This window comes from Ursus maritimus, unplaced genomic scaffold, assembly GCF_017311325.1.
Source record: "Ursus maritimus isolate PB19 unplaced genomic scaffold, ASM1731132v1 scaffold_1, whole genome shotgun sequence".
NCBI lineage: Eukaryota > Metazoa > Chordata > Mammalia > Carnivora > Ursidae > Ursus > Ursus maritimus.
In genome coordinates this window covers 33,725,272-33,750,840 of record NW_024423343.1, presented here as the reverse complement: position 1 = coordinate 33,750,840, position 25,569 = coordinate 33,725,272, and the positions used below count along the sequence as shown (strand labels likewise).

The 25,569-nt window shown below is 35.2% G+C and overlaps 2 protein-coding genes across 8 annotated transcripts in view; one reads left to right on the top strand and one right to left on the bottom strand.

The window, feature by feature from the left end:
• NIF3L1 (NGG1 interacting factor 3 like 1) overlaps window positions 1-20,971 on the top strand; it is a 49,666-nt gene extending 28,695 nt beyond the window's left edge. The window contains exons 10-12 of one of the 2 annotated variants that reach the window (XR_005837856.1): window positions 1,029-1,112; window positions 18,178-18,301; window positions 20,301-20,971. The gene's annotated coding sequence lies outside the window, so the exon portion shown is untranslated. The remainder of the gene's footprint in view (window positions 1-1,028; window positions 1,113-18,177; window positions 18,302-20,300) is intronic. The other variant, XR_567605.2, reaches the window with a different exon arrangement.
• ORC2 (origin recognition complex subunit 2) overlaps window positions 1-25,569 on the bottom strand; it is a 41,713-nt gene that overhangs the window by 3,250 nt on the left and 12,894 nt on the right. For all 6 annotated transcript variants that reach the window (XR_005837835.1, XR_005837836.1, XR_005837837.1 and 3 more), the window contains exons 5-17: window positions 24,386-24,475; window positions 20,401-20,493; window positions 19,847-19,878; window positions 17,159-17,219; window positions 15,116-15,309; window positions 13,805-13,903; window positions 11,003-11,112; window positions 8,325-8,457; window positions 7,421-7,517; window positions 4,817-4,963; window positions 4,097-4,268; window positions 1,957-2,018; window positions 1,153-1,271 (exon numbers count right to left, since the gene is read on the bottom strand). Coding sequence is in view for 3 of the 6 variants with exons in the window: in XM_040642123.1 (XP_040498057.1) it covers window positions 1,153-1,271; window positions 1,957-2,018; window positions 4,097-4,268; window positions 4,817-4,963; window positions 7,421-7,517; window positions 8,325-8,457; window positions 11,003-11,112; window positions 13,805-13,903; window positions 15,116-15,309; window positions 17,159-17,219; window positions 19,847-19,878; window positions 20,401-20,493; window positions 24,386-24,475 (1,409 nt within the window). In the remaining 3 variants the exon portion in view is untranslated. The remainder of the gene's footprint in view (window positions 1-1,152; window positions 1,272-1,956; window positions 2,019-4,096; window positions 4,269-4,816; window positions 4,964-7,420; window positions 7,518-8,324; window positions 8,458-11,002; window positions 11,113-13,804; window positions 13,904-15,115; window positions 15,310-17,158; window positions 17,220-19,846; window positions 19,879-20,400; window positions 20,494-24,385; window positions 24,476-25,569) is intronic.

The following is a 25,569-nucleotide window of genomic DNA, read 5'->3' as shown; positions in this document are numbered from 1 at the left end:
GTTCCTGGCCTTCTTACTCCCACCAATGCCTGGTTTTCATTACAACCTAAATACACAGAGATTAAACTCCTATCTCTCTAGCCCAGATCTTTCCTCTTGTTTCTTGTCCTAAGAAACCCACTTGCCTCATTGACATCGCCATTTGGAATCTCAAAGAACCTCAACAGAGTAAGTCCAAACATAATACAATCAGGAACTCATAATCTAACCTCTCTCTCCAAAAATGTTTCTCATCCAGTGATCTTACCATCTCTCTGGTTATGCAAGCCAGACACCAGAAATCATTCTTAACACTTTTCCTTGGCACTCATATCCAACCTATCAACAATTCTTGTCAGATTTGCCTCCCAAGTGTATCTGAACTTCAACCATTTTTCTCTCTTCATCCTAGTCAAGTCACCATCAGTTCACCCAGACTACTAACACACTTTCCTAGCTGGTCTCTGTGTGTTGACATTTAGCAATTCCTACCCCACTCTGCCCCATTCCATTCTCCAGAGTCAGAACACTTTTTTTTAATGACTTAATTTTCAAATGAAGATTAAAATCCTTTCCTTGGCCTAAAAGTAGTGTGTGGGCTAGCCCTTATGTCATTGTCTTTTCAGCCTCGTCCTGGGGCACACTGGCCTTTATGTTTTTCTCTCTGACCAGTTATCTCCCAGTTTACCTCTAGATCTCAGCTCAGTGGTCTGATAACCATAATTAGCATAATATGTGAATCTGACTTCTTTCAGAACCATGTACCTTTCTGATCATAGGACACCACAGTTAAAGCTTTACCTGTGTGATTATTTGACAAATGTCCATTTCCTCCATTAGACTTTAAGCTCTATCAGAAAGGAGTTAGGTTTTTGCTTACTACTGTATCCTAATACTTAGTACTTCATATAGACCCAATTAAATGTGGTAGAAGGAAAAGAGGGAATAGATTTATTTAACTTCTATTTCTAATGGCCTATTACTCTGGACTAGAACTCTTAAGTTTTCTGCTCTGAAGCTGAGTACTTCTACTTTATCTCTTTCTACAGAACTCAGATGGCACACTGGAACCTGCATTTTATTATCAAAGTTGAGTCAAAGGCATTCTTGTCCTCAAGTAAACAAGAGATAAGGTATTCTTAGCATATAATGCTATAATAGCAAAACTCTCACCTTCTTTGTCCTTATAAGCTTATGGTCCCTAAATTCAGTTAACTGGGCCCGAAGTGTCAGATCACTATTGACCAGGAATGCCTCTCGACACTGTTGGTAAAAATCTTGAAAAGAAAATCCTAGAGCGTTCAAAAGGAAATGGGAACATAAGTTAGCATTTAAGACATGACCCCACATATGGATACCCATACCAAAGAACACAAAACAGTGCTGTTGCCATAGTATGTCAAAGCAGTCAAAAAGTACTGATTAAAAAAAAAAAAAAACCAACCTCCGGAAGAAGCAAACTAGAGAACACTTAAGTATTATGTGCTGTGGCTTACATTTTAAAGAGAACTGATTCGTTGAAAGAAGTCAACTGTGACCAAGGAAAACATAAATCTTGTGGGCAATTTAAACAGCATGAATAAAGTTGACCTTTGAAGAAGGAACTAGTAAGTCAAGAGAGCTGCACGATTATTAAAATACTTGTCTAAATTAACACATTGTTTTTACCCAAGGAGAAAAAAATCTGCTAAGATGCCCAGCATATGAAATATATGTAATTGGTAGACACATGTCCACAGTTACCATAGGAAATGTAAAAATAGGCCAGACGTGTTGAAATTTCAATGTGCATCGGCAAACAGCCTGTTCAGCAGTGTATCTGTGGGGCTGCTTGAAAATGTGCCACATGGCAGACAAACTGATTCCAGAGCAAACCATTTATTTGCTCCCAGTGCTATTATTAGATTCCAGAAAAAGGAATTCACAATGGGGTGAAACAAAAGTCACAAACAATTTAATATCACAAATATTGGATACCAATGTAAGAAGGGTTATCCTGGTTATCCAGCTGATACTTTATTAGTAGCCTGAAAATCCCCCTAAGGAAAAAAACAAAACAGGAATTCAAATCCAGAACGTTAACATCAAAAGGTAACAAATAGACAAAGATAATGTAAAATACTTGGTTAAACCAAATATATGTTCCTTTCTCCAGGGAACATCCTATCCTGGCCTACTTAAAAAGAAGCTTTTTAAAAATTTTTTTTAAGGAAAATCTAGTAGGAGTGTTTTTTAAGGCTACGGGTTGTTCAAGTTAGAAAATGTAGAATATGTAATAAAATGTACAGAGGAAAATATTAATGCCATAACCCTAAAAGCCACTAACATCTGATATGGAAATTATATTTCTGTGTGCTGCTTTCTCAAATCTTTGTGGAATGAAGCAAGGTGGAAACACATAAATTCATGCATTTGTATATAGTATACCCCACTTTACATCTCACCTTTTCACTTACTCATGTTTTTGTATCATTAGAAAGTCTTCCTAAATTTTTAAAGGCTGCTCACCTATCATGTACCACAAACTTACCATTGCTCTACTCATTTTGGATGTTTATATTACTTCCAATTTTAATTGTTAAAAATAACTCCACATTAAATTGTATATAAATATTCTTTCATATCAATTTCTACAGAAGTCTACAAAGTGGAATTACAGGGCTGGAAGCATGTTACACACACTAAGATTTCCAGGAGTCCTTTTACATTTTTACGATAATCTAGAAAATAATCACATAAGCATATCTGGATCATCTGAATGGCCATATTATAACTAGATACTGCCAGTGACTCCACAGCTAAATGTTGGTTAATGTTTTTGATCACATTCATACCAAGTAAAGACTAAATGATATTGGAGTCTGTGGAATGAAACTAAATTTCAGAGTTAAAAAAAATAAAGCAGTAGAGGCTAGTACACAGACATTTAGAGTATGCCAAACTAAAAATTCCTTGTATTAGAGCAGTCAGAGTCATCTTTAATGCTGAGTACTTATACTGCATGGATTCCCAACTTTATACATAGCAACTTGCACTAGTCCATTAACAGTAAGCACAGTAAGATTGAATGGGACTTTTTCTGTTGCAGCTCTACAGAAATTTTGATTACTCATTTAATGCACATTTCAGTATTAATGCAATGCTAATCTTCAGGTGTACAAAAGCAGCTTTATAGAGTAACAAAATTCATCAAAGTGTGAAAAGTATTGTACCATCTTGACTAGAAGTGCCATTGCTCTTGGGAGAAAAAAAAGACTTTGCTAGTCTCACCCGCTTCTTCAAGAAACTGCATTTTGTTATCAAATTTAAAACACAAGAAAAATCATCAATGTTTGGATTTATAGGTCTAATACATCCTAACATGGGAGGAGTTGCTACCTTTATAATATTCAGTCCACTCATCCAAGAACACAGTATTTTTCTTCATCTTTTCAAATTTTAATTATTCTCAACAGGGCTTGTTTTTAAACACTCCAGCTTGTTAAAAATTATTTTAGGATTCTGTGCTTTGGTGGGGGACAGGGGAATCTGCTACTCAAAAGCTTTTTTCAATAGGTTAATTATCATGCCCTTTATGTTTTGCCAGTTTATGCTATATACTATCTTTTCTTAGCTTTTATTAATTCAGATATGCCTCTTGGCGAGGCTGCTGAAAGGGCTTCACTGGAGACATTACACAGAGATGTTTAAAAGCAAGAGCCAGGCAGATTTGGATCAAAATCTCTGTGCCCTTTGCTATCTACCTTAGAGTGGTTGTGAGGGTCAAAGCAGTTATTTCAAGTAAAGGGCCCCATGTCTGCATCACAGTGTTCAATATATAATTAAAACAACCATCAGATTTAATAAAATCCATCAAAATTCTTTTTCCTCCACAATGACCACTATCTTGAGATGCTCTTTAGAAATATAAAAATTAAGAAAAACAAATGTTGACACTATTAAGGAGTCTGCTGCCTATTGCATAAACCCATACTGGCAACTTTTTTTTTTTTTTTTTTTACTGTTTCTCTTAATCCTGCAAACTAAGTAGAGGCTTTAGAATTGCCATTAAAACCTACTCATGAATATCATAAAGTGTAGAGTTTTTTAAAAAAGAAACTATAGTTTTCATTCTTACCTTGCATTAGGGGTAAGGCTTCGTAAGACATGAGTTAGGGAACTAAGTGGTAATGATCCAGATTGTTTAACCAGAAGAGAATTCTCATAGGAGGTTTCTTCGGTATAAGGACTATATGTAGTAGTTTCATACCAGAGCCAGTTATAAAGACTCTGCTTTGCATGATCCCACACTACAGCATATGATTAAAGAAAACAGGAGTTACTAATTATTATCATATTGTCATGTTACTACATTCCACTCTAGGAAAGAAGGTGTTAAAATAAAAAATGAATCCATTTTTGCCATTTCCCCATCCATATCAGTACCTCACAATCCAATTTCATTGTCAATCAACATCTGAATCTTTATATGTATATTAAATAAAATTTAAAATATATTAGTGCTAGCCAAGGCATAGGGATTATCACAAAATATTGGAATTACATGCCTAAAATAAATGTTGCAATACCATAAAGAGTAGAAAGAGACCAAAATAATAGTTGGGTTTCTTCTCCTTCATGAAACTTTAGGTGTAAAACACCCCGTTTAGAATCTGAATTTTTATTTCCAAGAATTATGTTCTGAATCAGATTGAGGACACTTTTATTTTTAGCAATATGTGCCTTAAGCATGCAACAAAAAAAAACTGTACTGAAAAATAAGAAAAATGTTGCGATTTACAACATTATGAAATTTTTTAAGACTGGTATCTTGAGAAAGAAAAATGGTAAAACTCACTGAGAGGAGCATTGAGGTGATCAATAGATGCCATAAGGTATATGTTACGTAAAGATGACAACTGTCCAATAATTTGCTGGCTTTTGTCTCCTCTCAACATTTGGCTATCCAAATTATGGATGAGAAGGAAGAGTTCTAAAGAAGAATCTAAAGGGAAAGACAATTCAATTATTAATTTACAAGGCATATTTATAAAGTCCTTACCATACACAATGCCTGTGTATTAAAAGCTGTGTCAAAGTAGTATGGGACAAAGTAACTATTACATAGAGGTATGTTATTTATTTGAGAAGATATCAGCCTCTCAGAAGAGGCAAGAGATTATTAAAAGTCTTAAGGAAATTCACTAAAAATCAGTAGGGACTGGGTGTTAATGGGAATGGTTAGCACCTGAATCAGATCATAAAGCACAGGAAATAATGCAAGATGCATTTTGGGTTGGAGGTAAATCCATACATGTTGCACTGCAAGGCGGGAGTGGAGAGGGGACATACACACAAAAAGTTCTCACTAGGCATTAAAAGATAGAAAACCCTGATTACCACAAAAGCCAAAGAAAACAAAAAAAGGGGAGGGGGTGGAATTTAGGGTATTGCTCAAGGCATCAGGAAAGTCAGAGAAGTAAAAAATGTCATAAAGGTCAATGGAGGCAGAATTTGGAGGATGGGGCTGTCAAAACCATTAAATAGTTGCAGAGATCAAGATAAATGAAGGATGAGCCAATGCCACCTGTGTTTAGTAATAAAATTACAGGTGATCTTCAAGCATATACTTCAGGTAGCACAAAAATAAGAAATTAAGGAAATAAGTAAAAAGTAGAAAGCAGGATAGGTCTTCAAAAACCCTGAAATCATTGAAACAGGAAAATAAGGTGGAAGGGCAGTAGAATCAGGTAAACCTTTTATGATGGAAGAAGTCCTATACATGTTCAAGAGCCATTGATAAGTCTCTCCAGAGTTGTTAAGAAATAGGACATAATGGAGGATGAGCCTTTTAGAGAGAGTAAGTAAATTTCTCTCCCACTGGGGCTAGAGGGACAAGAGAGACAATATAGCAACAAAGATTGACATTTTGAAAGTCTAGAAAAGCCACCATAATCAACAGTATTTAAATTATATATAAACATATTTCTATTTTATAATTGAATTATACTTAAATGTTGATATATTTACATTTATATCATATGCATTATGTAAGTATAATTATGAATTATGTAGTTATGTATTCAAATTATATAGCCATATGTAAAAACTTATATAACTCATATAATTATAATTTACATAGTTAAAAATGTTTTATATAAATAATATATAAAATAGGCATTATATATATATATACACACATAAAATGACTTAGGCACCTATTTTCATGAGCATATAAACAATATAAAAATTCTCCATTAGATCAATTAAGTTATTACTTTCTTTTTTTTTTAAACTAGGTTCCGTGCCCAGCATGGAGCCTAACACAAGGCTTGAACTCACCACCCTGAGATGAAGACCTGAGCTGATACCAAGAGTCGGACACTTAACTGACTGAGCCACCCAGACATGCCACTCCTTTTAATTCTTTAGTGACTAAGTGGCAATTGTTGGACCCTAAATAACTTTATTTTTAATTTTCTGAAATGCTCACATAGCCAAAACATTCACATTAAAAGAATAACAATGTTTCTTTCCATTCCACAGATTTTAGTGTATGAAACTATTCAAACGCTGCCATATTTACTCCAAATAAAGAAAAATATTTTATAAAAATATTAAACAATATAAAAATACCAAAGATGCGCCTATCACCTTGGGGGCATTTCACATGGGCCAAGTAAAACCTGAAAACTATTCTAAAATAACAGGCTTTTGGTTATACAAATTCAAGGTAGTATAAGCAATTCTTTCCTTTTAGGTATAAGCGAAGTTCACAGAAAAACTTCATGGAAAAAGAAAGGACAAATTATTCCAGAGAAATCTAAATCAGCATTGAGAGAAGTGTTGTTATTGAAATAATCCACATTTTTGTATACAATAATACAGATCTTCCTTGGTTTCAGATGGGGATATGTCCCAATAAACGCATCCTAACTTGAAAATATAAGTCGAAAATGCATTTAATACATTCAACCTACCAAACCATAAACATAGGCAAGATGCATTTTGGAATTACCCTACCCCACCATAAACATACTCAGAACGCTTACATTAGCCTACAGATGGGCAAAAACACAAATCCTATTTTATAATAGTGTTGAATGTCCCATGTAATGTATTGAATACTGTACTCAAAAAAGAGAATGGCTGTATGGGTACAGAATAGTTACAAGTTTGTTATTTACTTTCCTGGTCATGTGGCTGATTGGGAGCTGTGGCTCTCTGTCATCGCCCAGCATCACGAGACGAGTATAGTACCACATATCACTAGCCCAGGGAAAGATCAAAATTCAAAATTTGAAGTATGGTTTCTAGTGAATGCATACTGCTTTTGCACCATCATAAAGTCAAAAAACGGTAAGTCAATCCATTTTAAGTTGGGGACCATCTATCTGTACACGAATAAGTAGAAGTGTATGCTTAGCTTCACCCTAAAACTAGAGCATCTACTTCATGTTACCTTCTTTAAATTTGTTTACTATCCAGTCTAGCTGATCCAATACACTGCGGAAAGTGCCCATATGATCGAGGACTTCTTCTGTTATAGAATTCAGGATCTATATCATAAAAGTGCAAGAGGTACATCAATTACTACTTATTCTGTCATACAGGATAAATACAATTAATAAATCAATCCTTTTTTGTAAGTTAAAAATGCATTTAGATTTCCCGTCAAGTCTGAAAAACCACTTAGAAAATTCTACTGGTACTTAAGTATATCTAATTCATTTTTTGGCATAAGTTATAGCAAAAATGAAACATGGAAGAACGACAAAGATGTACAGATAAGAGGGTAGCAAAAATACTACCCCCCACCAATATGGGAAACATTAGAAAACCATAGATCTATCAAAGGAAACAGGATACAAACATTAAAGACACTTTTTAAAGGAATACTGCTTTGGTTAATATCTAGCACCAAAAGGTTTAGTTTTCAAATGATGAAGAGACACGAGCATCTGCACTGAAAATGATCTATAATAAAGGTATTAGGAAAGTACAAACTATTACTTATATTATTACTTTTAGAGTACCAAAGTGACACAAAAGCATAATAAAACTGAAGTCTTCCATAATCCCGTCCTTCAGAGAAGTACTGTTGGTATTTGGTATAGTAAACAAAACTAACATTTCTCTAAGATTTAATATATTTATCAGTTACATAAAAGCAGGAAATTTAGAGATGAGGATTCAAAGCTAGAACCCTGAGTCCAAACATATGATCTTAAGCACTGTGCAATCCTACTAGTGTATAGGCTAAAAAAATTTGAATGATCCAAAATGAGAAGTAGCATCCTCATTAATGTAGGGGTATGGATTGGTAGGGATATAATGTTGCTCCTTTTAACATTTTTGAAACTTACTGATTTCACACTTATTCCAGGAAAGAAGCCATTGATGACAACATGAATGGAATCTTGCAGCACAGTGGTTCGAAACCTTTCTAGTAAATCTCTCTTAGAACCCAAACCATAAAGCACAATGTTGAACCCCAGGCTGTTAGGAAAGATAGCATTCATGACATTAAAGTTCAGTACCTCTTAATTTTTTATAATCAACTAGTTTCTTTAAGTTGATAAAGAATATGGAAAGGACTATGGTGACTAAGTAACTACAATGACTCCCAGCTTATACATGGTAGAAACACAGTTTTATTACCTACACCAAACTTCACTTCCAACTTCAGCAGCTTTCTCTCCAGCTTTTAGAGAGAGTAAGTAAATTTCTCTCCCACAGGGGGTAGAGGAACAAGAGAGACAATATAGCAACAAAGATTGTGACAACATTTTGAAAGTCTAGAAGCCACCATAACCAACAGTATTTAAATTATATATAAACATATATTTCTATTTTATAACTGAATTATACTTAAATGTTGATATATTTACATTTATATCATAAGCATACTATATTAAGTATATTTAATTATGTAATTAGTTATGTATTCAAATTATATAGCCATATGTAAAAACTTTTATACAACTTACATAATTACAATTTATATAATTACAAATGTGTTTTATATAAATAATATATAAAATAGGCATTATATATGTATACACATAAAATGACTTAGGCACCTATTTTCATAAGCATATAAACAATATGAAAATTCTCCATGAGATCAATTAAGTTACTACTTTCTTTTTTTTTTTAAGATTAGGTTCCATGCCCAGCATGGAGCCTAACACAGGGCCTGAACTCACCACCCTGAGATTGAGACCTGAGCTGATACCAGGAGTCAGATACAACTGACTGAGCCACCCAGACACCCCACTCGAGTGCCTGCCTGGAGGCAAGGGTGAACTGCAGGGACAAGGAACTAACAGTTCCACAGGCTGAAGCAGAGTTTTAACTGATAGATTAAATAGGAAAGGTAAGCAGAGGCCAGGTCACAAAGGTCTTGTTAAATCAACTAAGACATTAATTAGATTTTATTTCAAGGACAATGACCATTTAAAAGTTAACTACTCAGGTGTTAACTGAAATGTTTTAAGGAAAGTGGCATGGTATTTTCAGAAAGACAGTACTGGCTGAACAGGGGAAACAGACAGAAGGAGAGACAAAACTGCCAAAGAATATGGACTTGAATTAAGTGTTATGGAGAAAAATAGCAGTTGTCAAGAGCTTTACATTTCCAATCAATAGGATTTGGAGAGTGGTTGGATGTGCAAGGTGAGGGAAAGGGAGTATTTCAGAATAACTTGTTTTTTGGGGCATAGGCAACTACATGAATGGGGTGACATTCATTGTGCCAGGTTGCAGGGGCAGGGGGGAATGATGGGTTTAAGAGGAATTAACTTTTATGTATACTGAATTATTCATAGGACATCCACATGGAAACCTCCAACATACATTGAGATACCCATATCTGCTACCCAGGAGTGATATTTGGGCTGGGCCAGAGATACAATTATGGGAGTTTTTCACATGCAAAAAACAACCAAAGCCAAGAGAGTAAGAAGATCCTGAACACCAAGCACTATGGGTCAAGCTAAAGCTTGACTCCATAATTGTTTATAGAAGTCAATCAGAAACAGTATTTACGTGATGCTCTGTAGCAATGCAGGGGAGCCTAGAAATAGAAGAAAAGCAATAACCCCCAAGTAAAGATTAGCAAGGTAGCACCAGCAGAAAAAAAAGGGAATTCAGAGAGCTGGCAGTTCTACTGAGGTATTTGACTGAAGTCTAGGCTAGGAAGCAAAGCTGAACAAGTTATCAGAGTTGACATACTGGAAGGAGGAATTGGATTTGGGGGGATGGGATCAGAGTGAAGGAGCTACTTTACAAATTTATAATGAACAGATCTATAAATAGGTATTGAGAGAAGCTGAGGTCCTAGCAGGGAAGATAAGCATAACCCTTTGAGTTGTTAATGGCAAAAGAAATCCAGGATCAATGGGGGAAATTGTGTCAATTTCTATTTTTACTTCTTGGTGGACCTGCCTTCTTATTTATTCCAGTGACTATGTAACTGTGAGTATACATTTACAATAGCATACTTTTTAAGCACTTCCTTATACTAAGATCCTTTTTAATAAAATTATAGTAAAAAAAAAATTATAGTAAAATTGAAAAAATATTCTAAGAAATAATTTTAAAATGGTAAAATTATAGGACAGATATCACAAAATTCTGAAGATCTATAGTACATGAAAATAGAATGAGTTTAAAATAAATATAAATACATATTCTTTTTAGGAACTTTGCTGTGGAAAACTGGACTTGAATGTAACTAATATTATCAACCTTGACAAATTAGATTTTTAAATACTTTTATAAGTAGTAACTTAGAATTCAAGAAATTCTAAGTTATTTTACCAATGGCTTTCACATCTGATTTATTTAGACACATTTCTTGAAAACTAGAATTTGAGATGAGTCATACAATATGAAATCTCTAAATATGAGTCATAAAATTAGGAAAATACCTATTTTTTTTCAAATTTTTATATATAAAAATATATCAAGTTGATTGCAAAAAGAAAATTCAATTAAATGTTATTATTTTACAAGGGTATGAAATGATAATAGTACTTACCGTAACTGCAACATCCATTTGTGAAATAACTGTTCATATTGTTGATTTAGTTGTTTAAGTTCAGCAGAAAAGGAAGGAGAAACTTTGCTCAATAAATTACGCAAAGTTTGCTTTAAAAAAAAAAGGAAGAAAATCATTCTCAAACCATCTACATCAAAATCAATCCAAACTAAAAATATTTCACTAGAGGTAGAGTTTAGAAGAGGCCATTTGTGGAAATATTACTTAAATCAGGTTTGGTAATGAGTGCATCAACTGAATACACATAATATTTCAAGTATGATTTAAGTATTTGTTATTTTTTTATTTTATTTTTTAAAAAGATTTTATTTATTTGACAGAGTGACAGCAAGAGAGGGAACACAAGCAGGGGGAATGAGAGAGGGAGAAGTAGGCTCCCCGCTGTGGGGAGCCCAATGAGGGGCTTGATCCCAGGACCCCAGGATCATGACCTGAGCGACTGAGCCACCCAGGCGCCCCTAGGTATTTGTTCTTTAAAAAAAAAATTTTTTTTTTAGAGAGCATGAGATCGAGAGCAAAAGAGAGAGTGCGCGCATGAGTGCAGGGAGAGGGACAGAGGGAGCGGGAAAGAGAGAATCCGAAGTAGGCTCCCTGCCTAGTGTGGAGCCCAACACGGGGCTCAATCCCACAACCCTGAAATCACGACCCCAGCCAAACCAAGAGCCAGACGCCCTACCAAACGAGCTACCCTGGCGCCCCTGTTTTCTTAAAATTTTTTAAATATCGTTTTCAGTACAAATATATAACAGTAAAGAATTTCCCAAGTTTTGTCTAGAACCATTTCCATGATTATAAATTCCAAATATAAGGCTTTAATTTCTAAAAAAGATTACCATAAGGAGATGATTAAACCTGCCTCCCAGCTTTTACAACAGATCCAGACAGATTTTTAAAAACCTATGAATTTGAAGAAATGTGAAAGCTTATGGTAACAGTGAAATATGAATTCTCGGAAAGCATTAAAGTTTCTTTATAATTTACCATTACCACTAGTAACATAAACTTGTATCATTGTTTCTCTTCCAAAAGCTACTTAAAAAAAAAAAGTAGGCTCCACACCCAACATGGGGCTTGAACTCGCAACCCTGAGATCACGACCTGAGGTCAAGAGTCAGAGGCTCTACTGACTGAGACACCCAGATGCCCCATTAACTTGTGGGTTTTTTTTTTTTTAAACTATTAAGTGATCTCTACCCTCAACGTGGGGCTCAAACCAATGACCCTAAGATCAAGAGTCACAGGTGCCTGCCAGCTGCCCCCCCAAAAGCTGCTTCTAACAAATCCATTTTTGATCATAAGTACAGCAAAGTTTTTTGTTTTTTTCTTCTAGATTTTATTTTTAAGGGGTGTCTGGGTGGCTCAGTTGGATAAGCATCCAACTCTTGATCTCAGCTCAGTTCTTGATGTTAGGGTCGTGAAAGCGTGGAGAGTACTTAAAATAATAAACAAACAAACAAACATTTTATTTTTAAGTAATCTCCACACCCGATGTGGGGCTCAAACTCACAATCCCGAGATCAAGAGTCACATGCTCTACTGACTGAACCAGCCAGACGCCCCGGGAATGGCAAAGTTTTTTAAACGATAACAAAAGTAAACTGAGGAAGGTACACTGCCCTGTACCCAAAACTTAGAAATTCATGCTGGTGAATCAACAATAGCTCACTTTCTGAAATGAAAACCTAGCAAAAAGCTGTATATGCATTTTACCTTGGTGATACCATGTTTCCATGATTCTATCCTTTAAGTAAAATATTTTTTAATACTAAAGGGTAGAGTTGGTTAGCTATGTCCATAGTCAAGAGACCTTCCCTTCCCTCATTATTGGTAATATGTGTTCCTTTTATTTTAGGTCTTTCGGCATCTCAGTCCTACGAAATCCTGCTTTTGACTCCAGACCCATTTATCCTTCTCCCATGTTGCTTATACAGAAATATATGCACCAAGCAGATGTTAGTTCCATCTCCTCCCTAGACCAACTTGGCTTCTTGACATGTTTTCAGCTAGTCTCTTGAGTCTCAATACCAATAAGCCAGGTGACAAAAACAAAAACAACCACGTAGCATGCTATGTCATAGCAGCTTACCCTATATATTCCTATTTTCTGTATCTGTGAAAAGCCCTGTATACCTTAGAAAACTGCAAAAATTCTAGTTTACAAATAATAAGTCTCAGTACTCTTTGAGCCAATAATAACCCCTCTTGACTCAGATTATCAACCCCAATTTCTACTGAAAGATTTTCTCACTCAAATGGGTTCTGTCTTCTTTCTCAGGGAGGTATCAGTCAAAACCCTGAGTATAACTGGTATTTTTTATAAAATAAGATACCAGAAGCATAGTATATGGTAATCTTGTTACCTTACAGTACTGAGCAGGTTTTCCGTAATATCACGAAGCAGATTCCCTCTGCTCTTTGCAAGGTTTGTAACTAAGAGAGTCAGGTCACAGCCTATTTTACGACCAGTGTGCAGTTCAATGAATATGTGGGTTAAAGAATAACAGAGATTAATGCTACAAGGATATCAAAGAAACTATGGCCCTGATAATTATCATAAATCCTGAAGAAATAAATTAGAAAAAAAACTTATAGTACATCAAACAGAATTCAAGTGAGCCATTTACCATTTTATATAATAAAATATGTAATAGGTCACATTAATTTGTGTTTCATTTTATCAGGACAATAATTCTGTTTCTGTAAACTTCAAATTTGTTTATGCAGTGTACTTTTAGCTCACAATAAAAAAAAAATGTAGGAGTAACATTCCTTACAACATACCTGATCCAGTTTAGCTCGCTTTAGTTTCTGCAGTGTTCTGTCAGAGGTTAAAACTTTTGAACTGCTATGAGCTTCAAAATATTCTTCTACCAAATCACTCTGAAAGTGGATAGAGCAAAATCAATTCTTAGTTTCAGATATTTTTTAAATTAAAAAAATTTTTTTAAAGATCTTATTTATTTATTTGAGGGGGGAGGGGAAGGGAGGGAGAGAGAGAGCAAGCAAGAGCATGAGAGGTGGGGTGGGGGGAACAAGCAGATTCCCCACTAAGCAGGGAGCCCGATGTGGGACTCGATCCCAGGATCCTGGGATCATGATCTGAGCCTGAAGGCAGTCATTTAACCAACTGAGCCACCCAGGCGTTCCTAGATATTTGTTTTATATCAAAACTAGACAGTAAGATTAGCATAAAATAGGATATGTGATATTCTTTATTTGGCACTATTTTCTTTTTGAAGCACAATACAGATTAAGGACCAAGGACATTTAATTCTAGTAGTAAAACTGAGTAACTCCTAGGATCATAAAAGTTAAAGAAATGACTAGATTGAAGTAGTCTGTTCACAAAAACGATTAAGTTCCAACATAAAATTTCCATTCAGACTTAAAAAAAGGGAGTTTTACCTATTGAGACCTTCATTTTGCTTCACACAGTTCTAACAAATCCTTTAATGTTAGGACAAAGAACTGAAAATGAGGAAGATATCAACAGTAAAGTAAAAGACCTGCCCACTGTTCCAGTAAAATGGCTCACTACTTGTTCTTCCAACTTGAGGCAGAACTAACCTCCATGGTGATAAGGGATGGAAAACCTTTCAAGCAATAAGCTTCCTAGACTGTTCTGAATCTTTACACAGAACACCAGATAATTAGCCTTTTCTCAGGCCATGGTGCTTAAAATGTTCTTCCAAACAACTCAACATGGATCCACAGCCACTTCACTTACGACTTAAACTGACTTGAATATATCAACAATGTTACAAAAACAAAACTGCATAAAAAGCTATTCACTTGAGAAGTCTTGCTTCCAATTTTCCAATCAAAATTCATTTAAAAGCTCATTTTTATACAACTGAATTGAGATATCACCTTTAGCATATGGCACTGATACGTGAATATGAACGTAGACAGGCCAAAATAGAAAGTTCAAAAATAGACACAAATATCGATGTGCATTTATGCGAAAGACTGAGGAAATACAGAAGTAAAGAAAAAAAACTATGTTGATCCCCCATTTCAATCTCTTCTTTTAGGGCAGCTTAGCTTTAAGATATTACATAATTTTTCTTTAAAGTTAAAGTATCCACTTACTGTTTTATCTCTTTTCATTTTCTTAGAAGGTGTTTCTTTGCAAACAGGAGCTGAAATGGCTCTATTCTGAGATGGAATCTTTTGGTTCAATATGACTTCATCAGTGTCCTCTTCATATTCTTGTGCAACCCCGTCATCATCTTCTGAGTTGGAAGCAGAATATTCACTTTCACTGTCAGAATGAGACCTTGGAACTGTGGGGCGGGGGGAAGCAAATGGGAAAAATTTGGCAGTTTGACAAGAGAGGCACTGAAGGGTAATGGAAAGAGCATGGACTTTGAAATAAGAGAATTTCACTCCTGGTTTTGTCATTAGTTGCTGGTGATTTCACCAGAGCTAATTATTATATAAAGTTTTCTAAGCACCAGTTTTCTCATTTATCAAATGAGGTTCATAGTGCCTAATTTAATGAACCATTGTGAAGATCACACTGAAAGGTATGTAAAGCAACTAACAATGCCTGACACCCAGAACTGTGGCTGAAACTGTCAAGCATACTTAGTATCATTTCTTTCCTTCTTCCTTGCTAATGAACTCCAATTTTGTAAAATGTGGCAGTGTGTCTCACCCAAAGGAAAAATAATCATGGTAATTATCTTTTCCTTTGCCAGAAACTTTTTTTCCCAGCCTCTTTTGCAACCAGGATTGGCTATGTAACCCTCTGATCAATGAAACCTGAGGGGAAATTTGTTAGAAGCTTCTGGGAAAGATTTCCCTCACTTATGGAGGGAAAGCCCTTTATTTATACCAATAGTTTAAAAGTAAAGAAGCCATTTGCAATACGAAGCATCAAACCTAAAGATGAAAAATGCTGGTGGCAGAACAAGAAGACAGGAAGAACCTGGGTCCTTTCTGACACTGTTGAGTTACCTCAACCATAGAACAGTATACCCCTAGGCTTTTCATGACGTGAGATAATTAAATGTCTACGGCGTAAGCCATTATTATAGAATTCTCTGTTGATGCCTATACAGAAAATGCCATCCTAATTGACTCAATAAATGGTAGCTACTATTGTAAGTACTGCTAATACACAGGCACATTCCATCCCAGAGCTGATATAAGAATTTTACTTTTAAACAAACCATAGCAACCTCCACTAGTTCCCAAAATTAATAAAGCTAGTTTTATACTCATAAAGGATAAAACTAGTTTTACACTCAACAAAATAAGTATAAAACTTTTATAAAAAGTTAACTTCCAAAATATGAGTGAAAGACCTTTAACCAATTCAGTATATTAATTTTGAATAGATATATTTCAGAATATCTAGAGTCAGCATATAACATAGATCTAAAGGGAGGAAAAAAGGACTTGATTTTGTTGGCATATATACCTTAGCAGATTCATATTTGCACTGACTGCTGCCCATCGTAGATGCATGAGTTAGAAGTAGCAGGAGGAACCAGAAAATGCTTCCACCTCATTTATATGTATACCTCCTACATGTTTGGTGGCAACTGAGAAGGAAAAGGAAGTTTACCTTCTCTCTTAAAAGGATGATTCTTGATCTCAGGATCGTGAGTTGAAGCCCCATGGTGGGCCTAGAGCTTACTTTAAAAAAAAAAAGATAGGGGCACCTGGGTGGCTCAGTCAGTTGGGCATCCAACTCACTCTTGATTTTGGCTCAGGTCATGATCTCAGGGTGGTGAGATGGAGCCCCACATAGAGCTCTGGAGCTCCACACTCTGCAGGGAGTCTGCCCCTCCCCCCACTCATGCACTCTCTCAAATGAATAAATCTTTAAAAAAATAAATTAAAAAAAGATAACAGCTAACACCTGTGAAACATATACCAGTGTCAAGCACTAAACTAAGCACTTTTGACATCTTTTATTTCCATTACTCTCAGAACAACTCCAGGGCTGGTACAATTATTATCCCTATTTTGTAAATGGAAAACCTGAGCCACAGAGAGGTCGCTATAAGTGGCAGGCCAAAGATAAAAAACAAGCAGTCTAAGACTAGAACCTATACACTAAACCATTACTGCCCCTTGTTTAGGTGCTTTTTATAAAAACTCAGTTTAGGAAGAAATACGTACCTATTAATCTTTTCCTTAGACCACTAGGTGCTGTAGACAGAAATTCACTTTTATCGCTGTTCTGTTTAAAAATAAAGCAATACAGTTTCAATAATCAAATAATAATGACACGTAAATTAATGATGGATGAGTGGAAGAGGCTAGAAAAAAAAATATTTTGTTTTCATTAGACTACCTTTGAATTAGAAGACAATGACAAATAACTCTGTTAGGAAAAAATAGCAGAAAGCAACAAAAACAATACAACAAATTCCAAAGGATTCCTAAAGTGATTCTAGAAGTTGTATTCCAGACATCTATAAAGCATTTTTTATTATATAAGAAAAAACATAAGCATATGAATTAGCCTTCTGAACCACTTTCACCTATCAGATTAGCAGAATATTTCTTTTTAAAAAATTAATATCCAGTGATAATGAGTGAGGAAATGGGCACTCCTATGCATATGGCAGTGAACCTTTTAATGTGCTTGAAATTTACTGGTGTTAAAGTATTACCTTCTGTGAGGAGAATAGAAAGAAACCTATACATTTTACTCCATTATGTCAAAAATGTTTTTGAAAAACACTTTACAGAAGTATAAAGACTGTTTTTCTTTTCCTCACAGAATACTCTGACACCAATAAACTTCTAGCACATTAAAATGCCCACTCTTGTATACATGTTAGTTTTTAACAGATTTGATAAAAAGTTCCTGTGTTATTTTGGCAATATGAAATTATGATGAAAAATTTAAGTCTGTTGTCTTGTGATAGGTTGTTGGTGCTAGTTTCAAAAGTTAATACATTCCAATTTGGGATATTAAGAATAGTACTAATATATAATAAATGAACTGAGCCCAGTGGATTTATAAAGTATATACACTTTTTTGATCCAGATCCTTAAAAAAAAATGTTTTTACATTTTGCACATCTTGATCCACATGGGCATACAGTATATAATTGAAAAAAATTATAATGAAATAATATTTACAAAATAGACATTTTCAATTTTATTTTATCTTGTTTTTTAAACTGCAGGTCATATCCTACTAAACTCATCTCAAGACTAAAAGTCGAGAGAGCCTGCCTCTCATACCTTAATTATCAGGTATGAGAACACCTGTGTCAAAATAACCGTTTCGGAAAATTCTTGCTCAAAAAGGTAAGGCTATAAATTACAAAATAACTTCAGTGTTTGCTACAGAAACTTTTGCAAACTAACTTATCTAAACAGTTTGCTCATTTGGGCAACCTGTTCTCCCATCAGGATAACAGATTACTCAGCAGGGCAACCAGCTTACCAAACAATAGTTCATTCATCAGGACTCAGTTCAAGACCCTCTCTTTACTGTGTCCACCAATCCTCAGATATCATGTAGTGAGTTTTTTCTAATACATATCAGTTTTCCCACCTTGATAGTTGTGCCTGAAGCCTTTTGAGTCCAGATCCCCAAGCCCTGTACATATTCTCTCCTGAACTCCCCCTTCTAAGACAGGGCACTAAGACGGCCACTGTGATGTTGTCTCTTATTGTGGTAGGTTTTCTGATGGTTTCTTGGGGGAATTGGCAAGATCCACTTATGTGTTGTGATCCACACCTTGAAAAAGAATATGCTAATATATCTTATATTCTTTTTTTAAGATTTTATTTATCTGACAGAGAGAGACAGCCAGTGAGAGAGGGAACACAAGCAGAGGGAGTGGGAGAGGAAGAAGCAGGTTCCTAGCGGAGGAGCCTGATGTGGGGCTCGACCCCAGAACGTTGGGATCACGCCCTGAGCCGAAGGCAGACGTTTAACGACTGTGCCACCCAGGCGCCCCAGCTAATATATCTTATACTCTTGACTGGATTATGGGAATGAGTTTTATTCTTTCATAGTGATACAGTATACAAGATATAATACAGGAAAGAAACATTACCAAAGACAAAAGAGGCTCTAACATGTCTAATCTCACATCTAGACTTGCCTAAATAGGACATTTGTACACAGGCCATAACCATGGCCCTGAACGTCTATACGCACATTCTTATAAGGGGTTCCCCAAACTTAGCCTATACACAATTCCAGGCATGTCTAAATTTATAGCCATCCAAGCCTGGACACACCACTCACATACTCATTATGCTGGATCTGTCCATCCCCATCTGGGCTTGAACATAATTAGACAGGGCCACTTGACAAGGCATAATGAAAAAACAAAATCACAAAAAGACAAAGGAGAGGATAAAAATTCTCAGTTCTTTTCAGCTACCCTAGAACAAATTTACCAAAACCAACTTTGTTTTCCAATGTAAATTATGAAAGGATATAATAATGGATTTAATGGATTTTGGCATCAATCTCTCAAGAAACAACAGAAAATTATGTATAAAAGCAAAGCAAAACAAAACAAAAACAAAACCCATAAAATTTCCAGGCCAGTTCTACTAAGGTGAAAATAACCAGAGATAGTTCTGACATAGAAATGACACAGCAGTTAGGTATAGAAGACCTGGCTTCATTTTTCATCTTTTCTCCTTCCCAGTTAGATGAACTTAGACAAGTCACTTCACCTCTCTGAACCTCAGATTCTTCATCTAACGTAAGGTGTCTAATTGGCAAATACCCGTAAATTGTAAAGCACTATATAAATTAAGAGATAAAGTGGCTATTTTTCATGTCTTTGGAACACTAAGGTTTTTGCTTGTTTTCAGTCAATTGCTTACCTTCAACTGAACTTTGTCTGAAGCAGAATGCCCTAAAGAATAAAACAAAACAAAAAGGCATTACTTACCATGAGTACTAGTCTAGTTTCATTAAACTGCTCCACAAATCTCCACAAACTGTGACTTCCAAACCCGCAAAGCTTTATTTCAAATAGAATGCAGCAAAGCAAATCCTCCACTCAAGCAAATGATAATGGGTTTTTTTAAAATTAACATACAATGTATTATTTGTTTCAGAGGTACAGGTCTGTGATTTCAAAGTCTCACACAACACACAGTGCTCACCACAACACATACCCTCCTACAATAGGGTTTTAAGAGTGTTTCTAGTTGGCCCTGTCAATTTGCACAACTTCAATCAGCACAAATACTTCCCCCTTTTATTGATAGCTAAATATGGGCATATTAAGGCACAAATTGGGTATTAACTGCAGTTTGTTGATTGAATTTTCAGAACAGAAAAGAATACATACCAATGCATTTAGACAAGGAAAAGAAGCATAACTTGAAGCAACTATGAAAAACCTATTCAAAGAACTGAGGTAAAATCTTACCCTTACTACATTGAGGAATGTTTATCATAATTTCAGGATCATTCTTCAAACTTAACGAAACATTTTTTCTTGGTGTTTTTGCTAGTTCTGAAGCTGTAAACAGACAAAAGTATATAAAACAATCTTTAATGGATGACAGCAGATGAAGGGGGGAAATAGCTTTATTTCACTTATGTTAAGTTTTTTAAAAAGATTTATTTATTTGAGAGAGAGAGAGACACAGCGCACATGTGATCAAGAGCAGGGGGGAGGAGCAGAGGAAGAGAATCTTCAAGCAGACTCCCACGGAGCCCGGAGCCTGATGCGGGGGCTCAACCCATGAGACTTCAGCCAAGATCAAGAACTGGTTGCTTAACCAACTGAGCCACCCAGGTGCCCCTCACATACACAAATTCTTAGGGAAAAAAAAAAAAAAAGAAACCTGCCTGCTACTATTACCAGGAAGATAAATAAACCCACCCATATTAAGAGTACTGCCTCTTACCCTTATTTGCTATGTTCAAAGCATCTTAAGTCTTCTTTCAAATATCTACAGGTGTCTCAAGAAAATACAAATAAATAGTTTTGACCTTACTGCTTTCTATAATTGTCATTCTCTCTCCCTCTCCTCTCCATCAACAATTTTACACTCTTTACATTGCTTTATCATATATACTTGAGGCATATCTTTGCTAGGGATAAGAATGGCCAGAAAATAGGATCTAAAATCAAATGGAAACTGTGTATATTTAAAATTATGCTTTAAAAACTCTTAAATCTCCCATCACATGTGGTATATTTTATTTTGTGTCTAAAACTCTGTAATACATGTGAATAATATATAAAATATCATATAGCATTCAACAAATAGCTTTTTCTTCAATTGAGCATCAGATTAAATAGCTGGCTTCTAAACATATAGGGCCATTTTAAATGAAAACTATAATCTTTACCTTTAAAGATGCATTCTCAATAGCATGAGAGGCATGTGGAATGGAGCCTAAGGAATAGATTTATATTTCCCAACTTAACACACACTGCCACATTGTTCACTGAGAAAAAAGGTATATGCTATTCAACTATATTCCCCCACACTCTTTTAAAGGAGAAAGTATACTTGAATTTGTGTAAGTTAAAGCCACTTTACTGACTCAAATTCTTCCTAACCTGTTTCACAGTTTTATCCCCCAAACTTGAAATTGATCCAAAATACTCATGACAGTCCCCACAGATATACTGCCTTCTTTTTTCTTAACTAACCTCCTCGGTCTTCTGTATCAGTCACTACAGTTTTGTTTTTTTTTTTTTATCTTTCTTTGAAATTATTCCTCCATTTGGGTTCTATGACATTATTCTGGCTCCCAGCTACTGCTGGTAGTTATTCCATCTCTTCTCTGCTGTCTCCTCTGCACATTCTATTTCTAAGTATTCCTAAAAATCAGCCCTTTTGCCTTCTCTTTACACCAGAAGAATGTACTATGTTTGGATGAAAGGCTGTTGATCCAAAGGATAGGCAAAAAAAACTTTACATCAACAAAAAGCCACTTAAGCACAAAGTAATTTAGCTGGGATCATTTTGGTTATATGTTGCAACATGGAAAAATTCTGTTTTTAAGTAACTATGAAACTACAAAAGGGAAGGGAAAGGAAGAATTGAAGAAGAATAAGAGACAGTTAACGACATATGGCTGTTGACTCTCTTAATAAAAAATTGTGGCATATATCCTGTGTCTTTTTCTTTTCATTTTTCTAATTCATTTGTATTATATCTTATAAACTGATCTGCAACATATTGGAAATTTAAAAATAAAATTAAAAAATCTTCTTTGCTTTCTCATTAAGCTATTATTTATCCTATCACCAATCTATTTTTACTTTCCCTAAAGTCATCCCTTTCTACAAGCTCGTTGAACTCCTTACTGTCCTCTACTTGGTATTTCTACCTTTGCTCTTTTGTTTGCATTCATTTACTCATCCCAGACATAGATTTTTAAAAAGCCTCCAGTCTCACTCCTAGTGTATTTCTAGTCCTGTATCTTCGTTAGCCCAATTATATTTAATCATTTATACACAGTAATATATGATTTTATGGCAGGTTATAGTTATTTAAAAAATACTAAGGCTGGGGTGCCTGGGTGGCTCAGCTGGTTAAGAGTCTGACTTCGGCTCAGGTCATGATCTCTCCTGGGATCAAGACCCGCATCGGGCTCTATGCTCAGCAGGGAGTCTGCTTCTCCCTTTCTCTCTCCCTTGGCCCCCCCCCTGCTCGTGGTCTCTCTCTCTCTCTCTCTCAAATAAACAAAAACTTTTAAAAAAATACTAAGGCCTTCTACTTCTTTGATATAATTAGATGTAAACACAATTAGCAACAATACTTAATAAGTCAAAGAAACTCTTTACAGAGCATTACAACTGAACATGAGTCCTAACAGATTTTAGAAAGTATGGTCAATCTCAAATTATCCAGAAAAACCATCTTTTCATGACTGTAATATTTCCTTTTTTTTTTTCCCTTGGTAAAGATTTTATTTATTTATTTGACAGAGAGAGAGAAAGAGAGAGCACATACAGGCGGAACGGGAGAGAGAGAAGCAGGCTCCCCACTAAGCAGGGAGCCTGATATAGGGCTCGATCCCAGGACCCTGGGATCATGACCTGAGCGGAAGGCAGACGCCCAACCAACTAAGCCACCCAGGCGCCCCCATGACTGTATATTTCCTTCATTTGTGATGATAGAAATGTACAACGTATCAATACTTCAGCTTCTTGCAGCCCATACAATGTAAGACATACATCATGGTTTTTATATGCATGTTGATTATCTACTTGGAAAATTTCTACTTGATTACTCTTCTGGGGCTCCTCTCCACTCTTAGTTCTTTTTCTCCGATGTTCTTTGTCCTGTTTCACGGTTCTGGGTTTCAGGTTAGTCTTGGTGTCTATCAGATCCTTTCTCTAATAATTGTTTTAGCATTTATTCCCTGGTTTCTCAGAGATCCTATACGGAATGCAGTCATTTTTACAGATCAAAAAACTTTCAATTTCTTGATATGGATTATAAACATTAAAAAATAGATCAGTTAATGTAAATTATTGTACGTACCATGTTAGCTTCAAAATTAATAATGAATTTCATATTATACCTTTTGGAAAAACTGAATTTTGCAAGTGATTAAGTATTATGTCCTATAACATAGGTCTTATAATTACTTCTTATATGTCCCTCATTAGTGTCAACACTTAAGTTTTTCACTTGATCTTGAATGTTTACCTGGTTACTGGACAGAATGATTGCATAAAAATATACCTCTTCAGAAATACATATTGGTATTCTATAATTATAGATTATAAGCCTCATTAAACAACTATTACATTTTACTGGGTAATTATTATTCCCTTGCTCTTGACTTCTTAGTGTTCCCAAACCTTCATATACTTATGGACCTCCTTAATTTTCAAACTGCTTTCACATGTTATTTCCCTTCCTTTCAAAGCTTTCAAATCTGACCCTTCATATCACAGAACCCAAATAAAGTGCCATCTGAATTTTAATTGGATTGACAGTTTAATTTTAATGTTATATATAATTTTAGTCTAGTTTTCGAAAAATCAGTTAATTCATGTGTAATTAGTATAAATGGTAAATTGAGTAAGAAAATGTCACAATAGCCCATTTGTAGCAATTTTATAGTTTTCTACAATACAAACATTTTTCTGAACATAGTATAAAATTCTTATTTAATAAATTCAGAGTATCTGTGATTTAAGTGATATACTTAAAAATTTGTTCAGAACCCATGCTACGTGTGGGAAGACGACGAAGACAGGATTCCTACTATGAGAATCTTAAAACCTAGCTGAGAAGACACATCTGAACACAAAAAACAGACTTTATGTATGCTTGAAAATATGATATAAAATGACATCCCTCACTCTTTTAGGGAATGCCATAGATGATAACTATGGGGAATATGGTTAAATACACCTTCTTAGAAAAGCAACATACCTAATTTAGCCATCTTTTCTGAGTGTTTTCTATTCTGAAAGGAATAAACTTTATTCCCACCATCTGCAGCAGAGCCATTTTTCAAGGATTCTGAAAGAGAAAATGCAATGTGTTTTGGAAAAATAAGCAAAATTAACAGGAAAAAAAGATAAAATCTTAACTAAAAACTTAAGATTTGTAACCCTCACTGTCTTGCATAAAGGTTTAACAATACGTATTTACACATAAAACATTTTAAAATACACAAAAGAACTGTTTATATAAATTTGAAACACAGAAAATGTATTATTCTTCACAAGTACAAATTATATATAAACACACACACACACACACACACACACACACACACACACACACAGAAAGCCCCTTCAAAAAACCCCTCCAGACTAGAGGGATATACATTCAATTCATGATAGTGTTGCCCTTGAGGAGGGAAAACTGAAGGGACTCTATTATGTTTTTTTCTTGAAGCAAACATGCAAAATACAACTCAGCTAACTGAGGCTGACATTTAAAGAGTTGTTACACGGCGGAAGCTCTCTTACTCCCTATCAAGACAGTGACTTAATTTCATTCTTCAATCATCCCTTCAAATAACAACTTTACCTACAACATACCAGATACTCATGGCTAGTAGCTTACTCCCTGGCACAGCGCTTCTCAAAGTGTGGTGAGATCAGGTCTCTCGGGACCCCAACGCCAGAACTACTTCATGACACTAATTGACTTTTTCTCAGTCAAAGGTGGAGAGTGAGGTATTCCAGAGACTACATGATGTGTGATGACAGCACCATCCCTTGGGTTAATGGAATGTGTGAAGCAGATATGAAAATTCGGCTGTCTTCTATTAAGCCAGACATTAAAGAGATTTGCAAAAATGTAAAACAATGACTTCTTCACTTATTTTTTTTGGAATTGTTGTTTTTCATCTAAATATATGTAATTTATGTCAATATGTAATGGGTTTATTATTGTTATTATGAAACAGTGTCAGAGTTTTCCAAAGTCAGTGTTCACTATCCTTACTGTTTAAAAGTCCCCATTATATATGCACTAATACTTGGCATCATCAAAACTCCTAAATCTTTGCCAATCGAGTGGGTGTAAAATGAATCTTATGGGGAGAGTTGTTTTAATTTTCCTTTTCCTAATCGCTAATGAGGTTGAACATCTTTTCACAACTT